The following is a 9725-nucleotide window of genomic DNA, read 5'->3' as shown; positions in this document are numbered from 1 at the left end:
TGAGGGTGTCCTGTGCTGGGGGTGTCCCTGGCTCTGGCCAAGATCTTGATAGCTGTGTCTTGCCCAAATAAGGATGAGGAGGAAATCAAGGGCAAAAAGCTGTTCAGTGTTAGTTGTCACCCCCTGTTTCATGTGACAGAGAAGCAGCACTTCTGTACAATTACCTGGGCATTGTAAAAGAAAATGAGTTCAACAGTTCAGCACAGTCAGGTAACACCGAGCAGAATATCCTCTCTTCCCAAATCCCAGCCCTTGGCAAAAATCCCGTACACCAGAGGCAAATGGTTTATGGAGAATTTATTTAGATCTGGTGGCAGCCAGGAAAATAACTGGCAGTGCTGTCTCAGACCCAGCCAGTGAATTCTGTCTTGGAAAGCTGATTTTAGTCCTCAGTTCTCTAAAGCAATGCTTTACAACCTATGAACCAGAGAGTTCTCTGTGTCACTCCTGATGGATCCATGTGTTGAAAAAAAGGATAAATGTCTGTTTAGTGAGTGTTTTGCTGCTCATGGCTCTGTGTGTTCAGGGGAACATGGACATGTCTTCCCTGTCAGCCCCGGGAGCAGCTCCAGGCTGAGACCTCTCTCCACTGGTGATGGCTCTGGGAGAGCTGGGTGCTGTGGGATGAGAGCACACAGGACAAGGACAGGGACAGCTGCCCAGACTCTGCAGCAGCTCCTCCCAGCTGACGTTCAGCTGTCCCACAACAGTGGTTCCCAGAGTGTTCATCTGTCGTCAGGAATCTTCGCTCTTCCTGTAAAAGCGCCAACTGGAATTACAGTCTGGGCTCCTCCAAGGTCTGACTTTCCGTGACAATAATCTGCTGTTCAGCTGCCATGGCCCTGGCAGTGGTGGGATGGGATTGTCCTTTGTGTTCAGATCAAACCTCAGTGAGCAGTCTTTGTTAGCGCCGACAGCGCCGATGCAAAACACGCCCCAGTAGCTTATGAGTGAAATACAGATCTGACTTCAAAGGCAGCTGAAGTCCTGCTAGAAGGACTGGGAAGGGAGGAGAAAACTCACGTTCATATTTATCTTGAGGTCAGCAGGTGATAGCTCAGAAACAGGCAGGAGTAAAGTGGAATTTGTACTTTTCCTGACAGAGCTATGAGTGGCTACAGTCTTATATGAAGTAATTGAAATTATGGCTGGAGTTTGTGTGGATTTTGCATTAGCTGTGGTCATCTCTCACTTCCTGTGGGGAAGGCGGAGCAGCCGTGTGCTCCGAAGCTCCACAGCTGGGGTTGTGTGTTGCATCGAGCCCGAGGCTGTGGGTTTGCCTTGGACTGACTTAGTGCAAGGGCATTTCTGTGGGGCTGTAGAGCAACGGGTTGTCTTGTTAAAAGCAACATCCAAAGCAAAGGTGATGCTCCTGGAAGCTCAGCTCCAAATGACAGTTCTGCTGCACCAACGTCTGTTTTCTCTTGTACTTGTCACTTTTAGGGTAAATGTTCTATTTTGAGCATTTCTCATTTTGACAGGGAAAGAGTAAGCTAAAGGTGAAATGACAGGAGAAATTGTAGACTCACCACCTCTCCCTTGCTTTGCTGTTAGTGACAATTCTATTGTAAAGTCTCTCCACTCATGGGATATTGGCCAGCAGTCCTCGCTGCTTGAAATACGGGGAGGCTGCTGGATTTTCCCCTCGCCTTCTCTGCAGTGTGGCAGGTCTTGCTCTGCCAGGAGTTCACCCTAGAGAAAATGTTCAAAACCATTTCAGCTCAGCCAAAGCATGCCTGGAGCTCGGCTCATGGGGAGAAGGTGGTGGTTGTCTCTGTCTCCATGGCGAAGGAGGACCTCTTGTTGTCGCGGCAGGTGGTGAGCTGCCAGAGGCGCTCCTGGCTCAGGCAGCCCAGCTCTTTCAGCAGCTTGAAGAGGTCGGTGCGGAATTTGACGCCGATGAAGGCATAGAGGAACGGGTTGAGGCAGCATCGGAAGCAGGCCAGGGTGTAGGTCACGTCATCTGCCACATCCAGCGTCTTGCTCTCCTCACACGAGCTGGTCTGGTTGAAGGCTGAGATGGTCTTGGCCAGCATGACGCCGTTGTAGGGCAGCTGGAAGACGACGAAGACGATGACTACAGCGATGATGACCTTGATGGCTTTGTTCTTCTCAAAGTTGCGGGCCTGGAGTAACGTTTTGATGATAATGAGGTAGCAGAAAGACATGACCAGGAGGGGAATTAAGAAGCCAAACACCATTTGGGACACTTTGATGCCAGTGTTGAAGGTCTGCAAGTCATGAGCAATGATGGAACAACGGGGATTGCTCTCTGAGTTGTTCACACCACTGTGAACCAGCTCAGGGATCGAGAGGATGAAGGCCAGGAGCCAGATGAAGACACATGTCACCTTGCTGATGAATATCATCCGGGGACGCAGGCGGTGGGCCGAGGCAGCCTGGACGATGGCGAAGTACCTGTCAATGCTGATGGACAGGAGGAGCAACATCCCGCTGAAGAAACTCATTTTGCAGATGCAGTAGACGGCTTTGCAGGCAAAGCTCCCAAAAAGCCAGTGCGTGGCCGCACTTGTGGCCCAGAAGGGGAGGGTCAGCAGGAAGAGGATGTCTGCCAGAGCCAGGTTCAGCAAGTAGATGTCTGTCATGGTCTTCAGCCTCTTGAAGTAGATGTAGGTGAGCATCACCAGCCCGTTCCCCAGCAGTCCCATGATGCAGATGAGGCCGTACATGGCTGGGAGGAAGGCAGCACGGAAGTTACGGACCTCCTTCTTCTCACACAGGGACTCGAACATGCTGTAGTCAATGGTGGTGTTGGAGTCGTAGTCATCAGTGACATTGTCCCCAGCACAGATCTGGAACAGGAAAGAGAAGAGTGTGTTGGGACAAGGACTGTGTGCCTGCGTGGCCGTGCTGGGAAGGGGGCCTGGAGAGAAGTCCCAGGGAGTTCCCAAGTGCAGGCTCATGCCAACATCACAAACAGAGCTGACATGACCTTGTGGCTGAAAGTGTTTCCCATAAATATGTGAGGTTTGGGGCTTTTCGGGGGGCTCCAAGAGGGAATTCCACCAGAAATGTTTAGTGCTCAGCCAAAGCAACACCTGCAAACCCTCAGACATGTGGCAGCTTTCCAGAATGTCCAGGACCTGCCTCCAGCTGTGTGTACACAGCTGCCTCTCAGATAAAATGTGAGAAATAAAATGTCCTTCAGCTAAATTAAAAATCAAGGAAGGTGACTGTGAGGAAGTGAGGTGAGTTCAGCAGAAGCTGTTTCCGTGTCAGTGCGGACACGGTGCTGGCATCTCATTCAGGCACCTGATTTCAGTTCTGATTATTCTTGTTTCATCTTCCTACACTCCCATAACCTGCAGGGCAGACAGAGCCTGCGGTATCTGTGCCCTGATTTTTGTGACTTATTAGTCTCCAGAACCTTCTCCCCATCGCACAGAGATGAAAGGTTTCCCCTGGATACCCTCACCCTTTATCAGTGAGCATCTCGGTGCTCTCCATCTCGGCAGTTTGGCTTTCACCACATCCTGCCGGGCTGCCAGCAGTGAAAGGGAGAAGCACGGGCTGCTCTGCTCTGCCCTCAGGCTGAGCCCATGGAGCCCCACAGGCTGGGGGGTGGCCAGTGCTGCCGAGGGACCAAGCCCCTGGTTTGGGAGCAGGTCATGGCACAGCTCCATGCTTGGGGTGCTCCTTGCTGTGCCAGGGGACTCTGAGCAAGAACAGGCAGAGGAAGATGCTGAACTCTTCCTCCTTGGGCACATCCCTCTCCAGCACTGTGCTCGGTCAGAGCCCGGCACCTTGACCAGGAATTTTCAGGGAGCGGGAACCAGCTGCTTGCTGCAGTCAATGTGGGGTGCTCCTGTGTGACCTGGAAATGTTCATTTTGGGGCTAAAAGGGGACTCACACAGCCCAGGCCATCTGAAAATCACTGCATTTGTCACCGTTTTGCTCTCCTTCCTTTTGTTTCTCTTGTTTGTTTTTCTGTAGCTGGGCTCTGCTCTCACCTCCCACAGCTGGATCTTGGGGTGAGCAGCTGTGTCCCCCCACATTTCTAGGACTGTGGGTGGCTGCTCAGAGTTTTTGAGATCTCCCTTTACCCACAACACAAAGCAGCGGGATTTCAACAATGTTGTTGAAAACATCTTACCTGAAAAACAAGCGGCAGGCTGAAAACAAGGGTGACCTTTAGCTGCTTGCCTAGGGAAGAAGGAGATACTGTGTTAGTGGCTGAGTGGGGGTTTCCACACGGTTCCCACTTTGAAAAAGCAGTGGATCATGTTGACCATGGCATTGTGAACCCTGCAGAGCCCTCACCGCTGAGGAAACCAAAACCTGGGGAAGATGCCAGCAAGATAACCCAGGGTCATGGACGTTACTGTCAGCACCGGTGGAGTCTCAGGAGCCTGGCCCCTCTGGCTTCATGGAATCGTAGAACAGTTTGGGTTGGAAGGGACCTCTAAAGGTCATTCAGTCCAACCCCCTGCAGTGAGCAGGGATATCTTCAACTAGACCAGGTTGCTCAGAGCCCCATCCAGTGAAGGCTGAGAGCTGAAGACTCTTAACTCGGGCACAGTGCACCCATTTAGATTTTATCCAATGCTTTTCCCTGCGGGCAGCCAGCAGCCTGTTCCCTTGTGTCTGAGCAGTGAGGGTGCAGCTTAATCCGTGTGAAAACATCCCGCTGTGAGGGCCATAAATCTGGCCCAGCTGTTCCTGTGTGGTGCCTGGGCTGTGGAGAGGAGAGATCAGCTCCCCATGGGATAGACAGAACTGGAACTGGCTGAAATTTATTGCTTGTCTCTAAATGTCAAGAGTTGCCTTCTGCTGCCTTGGGATATGAAAATAGAGGACGCTGACAGCTGGGAGGAAAAACTGAATTCAGAGCCAGGTGTGGTGGTGGTGAGAGCAATCTCAGCCAAGCAGCTCTTCCTGCTGTGGTTAGCAGGGCCGGGGCCAGGGAAAGCTTTCTCCTCACTTGTTTTACAGTTCGTACCAGCATCTACCTCAGGCGGTTGCCACTGAAAGTTGCTCAGCTGGAAGGTGGCAGTGAGATCCTGGGATCCACTCTGGTGTGAGCAGGAGATGTGTCCCTCCCTGAGGGGTGCCTTCACCCACGATGTCCCTCCAGGCACTGGCTGGTCCCTGCAGCCCCTCACTCCCTGAGGGTTTTCTGCTCTAGGGGCCCTGGGCAAGGAGATACCTTTGGCTTTCAGCTCCTTATTCCTCCTAGAACTCTGCCTTGCTCCTCATGGCCTGGTTGTTCATGAATGTGGCGGATTCCAGTGCTTAGTGTCTGCTGGACACAGCTCTGCTTGGTTTCTGCTTGGTTTCAGTTTGGAGCCTGCTCTGCCAGGCTCCTGCTCACGTTGTACCAGACCAGGATGATGAACTTCCACTACAGGTAACTGCACACATTGCACCAAGTCCCCATGTTAAGTCCCCCATGTTAAGCAACAGCTTCACTAATAACAGATAGTTACTCTTGTACCTGTGAGTGGGGATGTTTTTTTATACGTGAGGTTGATGTGTGGGTGAGAGATCCTCAATCACGTGTGAAAAGTCATAGTGCTCATCCCCAGGCCTGTGTGAGAGCCTCCCCTGAGGTCTTCTAGAAGCTCTGTCTCACCTTCCCCCCTCATTTTCATCTTTTATGCTCATGCAGCTGTGTGCTCAGTTGTGGTCGTCCACCCCTCACTTTCTCCAAACCTTCCTGGGCGTATCTGAAAGGTTCCCTAGGGAACCCTTAGTGCAGGTGACTCAGGAGTGGAGGAGAGCAAGGTTGGGATTGAGGGGTAAAGTGAAGCTTCTGGCTGTTCTGTCCAGCCAGTGGCTTTCACTCTGACCAGCCCCAGACTACAGGAAGAGGTTTGGTGTCTGCTGTGGTTGTCTCCCATTCAAGCTGCTCCCCTGCTTTTGCATATGACACAGGAAATACACTAAAACCCCCAAGGATTGAGAATCACTAGGTGGGTTTAAGCAAGCCCAGACTGTAACTGCTCTACCTGCCTGGGATACGGGCACGAGGTCCCTGACTCTGCAAACCCCATAGCAGCCTTTAGTCTTCTGTTCCACCTTCTGAACAGCCTGGTTTCCCGGGACTCCTGGAGATGGTGCTCCTGGCTGCCTCTGGCTGGGTGATAAGTACCTGTGCTGGTAGCTCAGCCCCACAGGCAATTACCCCTGTGGCAGCTGGATAAGAGGCAGAGAAGAACCACCCTCATTACATGGAGGAAAAGCACCCACCTAAACCAGGCTCCACCAGCTCTCCGTGGCTTGGTTTGTAAACTCCAGGTCCAGCCCTGACTTAACCTGACCAGGCCCAGACTCAGCCCTGGTGAGGGCTCCTTTGCTCTGTTCTGTTTCCTTATCACCCTGTGAAGGTCTAGAAGAACAGGACTGAGAACGTGACTCAACCAACTCCTGAAACAGTTCAGCCGATATCATTCCTTTGAAGATCATCATAGGTTTTTTTCCTCCCCCTTCTCAGTTGCTGTTTCAAGTGTCTTAAATGTCAAATGACTTTTCAATATGAAGAAAGCCTGTGCTGTTTCTGCCCCTCTTCTGTGCCCCCACCTCAGATTACATGTTTGCGTAAGCACAACCAGAGAGGCCCTGCTGCCTCCTGCTCCCTCTGTACCAGTTTGAGCACGTTTGTGTCACTGGTTTCAGTCAGACTGGACAGGACTTGCATCTCCCCAACTTGTCTTGTGGTCTAGGGCAGTGGGCAGACGCAATTATCAGGACATGCGTTTTGCTCTGCAGTTTATCAGGCAGTTTAGGTACATTCCTTTCCTTTTGTCACACCTCCTTTCTGTTTTTCACACCTCCAGGCAGTTGGCTGCTGTGGGTATTTTCTTAAAGTTTTTAATGTTTTGTTCCTCAAAATATTAAAGAAAAAATAACCCTCCCAAAAGTCCCTGCAGCCAGTTGCACTAGAAACCTCATTTATAAAAATACACCAAAACCCCACCACAGCAGATGAGTCAGCCTGGCCTTAAAGCCCCGTGTCAGCCCCCATGTCTCTCAGCCTGGAAGGTGCTGGTTTGAGGCCATCCTTGTCCTGAAGGACCTGGAAACAGGTGGAAAGGGGAATTGCTCCATGAGAAGGAAGGAAGGAAGGAAGGGGTCTGTTCGTGGCAGTGGATGGGAACCCCTCAGTTTTACAATCTTCCTGCACAGATTAAGCACAGGGTGTGGGATTCATCCCTTGACACCTGTTGAGCTGTTCAGGCTCCCTCAATAGCAAAGGGAAAGAAACAGGTGTTTTTAAGCTGGAGTTCAGGTGCTGTGGGGTGGGCACCTGGGGTGGGCACCTGGGGCACAGCTCAGGCCGTGCTGTGGCAGAAGAGTGGGTGAATTTGGACAGGTAGATCCCTCCCAGTTTATCTGGATCTCCCTCAGCACCAGCTACTAATTGTCATCAAGATAAGAGCAGCTGCAGGAGCAGTGAATCCCCTCAGGTGAACCCAGAAAGGCCTCTGGCAGTGGAAGTATTTGGTATCAGGACACCTGCCTGGAAGAGGGGAGAGACACGGCGCTGAGGGTGGTTGATCAGATCACACAAATGACGGGGGCAGCTCATGAGGGTCTGGCTGCAACTACAGCTGAGAGATGCATGAGAGCAAAGCAGGTGCTGGGAATGCTTTAGGGAGCATTGGCAAAGCTGAGCAAACCTGCTCTGGCCAAACCCTCGTGGTGAAAGAACGTTTTTTGGCCATCCAGAATTGCAAAGTGCAAGTTCCGGTCTCAGCACACGTGTAGGCAGTGAGTAACCTGCTCTCTGTGTTTTATACATGTACCAGTTTCTGGTGCCCCTTCACCAGCAGTACAGGAGGCTTTTGGGGGAAGAACTAGGTATTTCTGAGAAAAGTTAATCATACTTAAGCGATCTAATGACTATTGGCAGTTATCAGCCTGTTCTCCCCCCTTCCCCTCCTCAAAACTGGCAGAGGAAAGACACTGTCATCTCGGGAGCGAGAGGACCCAGCGAAACCCAGTCATGCTCTTATTTCATGTGTTCACTGATCTATCACAGAAGAAAGTTAATAATTATCTACCTCCACTCCTTTCAGGAAACTGTGAATCAAAAGACAAGATAAGCAGAGAAAAGCAAGTCGAAAATTTCCTGCTGAATGAGCCAGTCGTGTTTTAAAGAAAGCACCATGGTTGTGCATCTTCCAGGGAAATGAAATATTCCTCTGAAATACAACAGTAGGACAAAAAACCCCAAAGCAGGAACATTATCATAATCTTGTCAGGTTCTCACTAACGCTTTCTTTGCCCTGTCATGATTAACCTTTCCCAGGAGCTGAGTTCAGCTGCCCCCAGACGCTGAACCCCTTGGAACAAGCAGCCCACAAAGTGCCCACAGGATGATGCGGAGGTCAAAAGTTTAAACGAGAAGAGTGATGTCTGGTGGGCTGCTGCAGCTGGGTGTTTGTTTGGATGCAGGGATTCCAAAATCCAGGAATTTCCTAAGCCACTGATTGCCAGAGGCTGTGAGGAGACATCCAGGAGAAAGAAGACTCCCTTGGCCCATTCCCTGCTCCAGTCTGGAGGGTCCTGTGGGACCTGCCCCCTCTTTTCCTTGCATCCCCCAGAGCTTCTTTGCATCCCTGGACCATCCCCAGAGCCTCCTGCATCCCCCAGTGTTCCTGCAGATATTTCTTAATAGAAATAATTTGCAAAAGACTGGATGGACTTATCGAACAAACTCAGCTCTTCTTGCTCCCAGTTCCTCGATTGATTCACTGAATTAAAACGTTGCCAGGGAGAGTGGTCTCTCTCTCTCTTTCTTTAAATTAAGAACACAGAAGAAAAGATGTGAATTATGAAAGATTCCATTTGCCTTGGAACAAAAGGGCCCCTTAAAATTGCCTCCCAACCTCTTTTTTTTTGTGTTTGTTTCTGAAGTGATTTGAGGTTTTTGAGCTTCTAAAAGAGAACTGTCCATTTTTTTAAAAATAGTAAAAACGAGGAAGATGAAAGTCTTTTATACTGTTTAAATACTCTAACAGAAGTGCTCCACTCCTGTGTCATGGAACAGGGGCTGGACATCATTAATAAAGCTGAAGACACAGCCAGAGGCTGCAGCCCAGGTACTCACCCCCATCCATGGTGTGGTTCCAGCAGGATCCAGTCACAGAGGTAGCAAGAGCATCACCCGCTCCAGCGCCGCTTCCCCAGCTCCTGCCAGGGACCCTCCTCGGGGAACTCTGCTTTTATACTTCCTGCACCCTTGTGAGGAGATCACAGGCACCCTGATGTCACTGACATTCAGTAGACCCTCCTCCTCCTCCTTCTCATCAGTTCAGAGCTGTGCTGAGCTCTCGGGGTGCTCAGGTGCTGCCTTGGCGTGTTCCGCACACCCAGAGCTGTTACTGACACTCGGGGAAGTGAAGTGTGCTCTGCTTTTGAACTGGCACATGAGAAATGGTCTGTGGTGAAGGAAACGGGGGAAGGAGGCCCTTTCTTACCTCTCCTCTCCAGCAAATCCTGCTTCATCTGTGAGCCCTCAGTGCCGGAGGAAACAGAGGATCCCATCCCATCTACCAGACATGTTTTCGGAAGGGTGTTCAGGTTGAAAAGTTTCAGTGCACAGGACCACTCATGGCCAGCAGCCCTTTGCCCTTCTCCCTCGCTACACTCTCAGCAGCTCAGTGACTTCCCCCCCCTTCTCTTTCTGGGTATTTTGTGTATTTTTGTCTTCCCCAAAAGGCTCTGCCCTTTGTCAGTCTCATACCTTCCCCCAAGGCAA

The 9725-nt window shown here is 51.0% G+C and overlaps 1 protein-coding gene across 2 annotated transcripts; it reads right to left on the bottom strand.

The window, feature by feature from the left end:
- Positions 1-280: 280 nt before the first annotated feature.
- Positions 281-9342, bottom strand: CCR7 (C-C motif chemokine receptor 7). 2 transcript variants are annotated; one of them, XM_048317449.1, is made up of 3 exons: positions 9075-9342; positions 4116-4165; positions 281-2813 (listed from the first exon to the last, which is right to left on the bottom strand). In XM_048317449.1, exons 1-3 carry the CDS (start codon positions 9082-9084, stop codon positions 1749-1751), a joined length of 1125 nt encoding a protein of 374 aa, XP_048173406.1. In that variant the 5' UTR covers positions 9085-9342; the 3' UTR covers positions 281-1748. The 2 variants fall into 2 exon arrangements, with proteins under 2 accessions (XP_048173406.1, XP_048173416.1); XM_048317459.1 differs by lacking the exon at positions 4116-4165.
- Positions 9343-9725: the final 383 nt, after the last annotated feature.

Source organism: Corvus hawaiiensis, chromosome 1, assembly GCF_020740725.1.
Source record: "Corvus hawaiiensis isolate bCorHaw1 chromosome 1, bCorHaw1.pri.cur, whole genome shotgun sequence".
Classification (NCBI taxonomy): domain Eukaryota; kingdom Metazoa; phylum Chordata; class Aves; order Passeriformes; family Corvidae; genus Corvus; species Corvus hawaiiensis.
Note: the sequence above shows the minus strand (reverse complement) of the source record. Positions and strands in the feature narration are given on the sequence as shown.

Coding starts and splice junctions, on each gene's coding strand:
- CCR7 (XM_048317449.1), bottom strand. Junction 2,814..4,115: donor GCCTGCCGCTTGTTTTTCAG/GTAAGATGTTTT, acceptor TTCCTGTTCCAG/ATCTGTGCTGGGGACAATGT.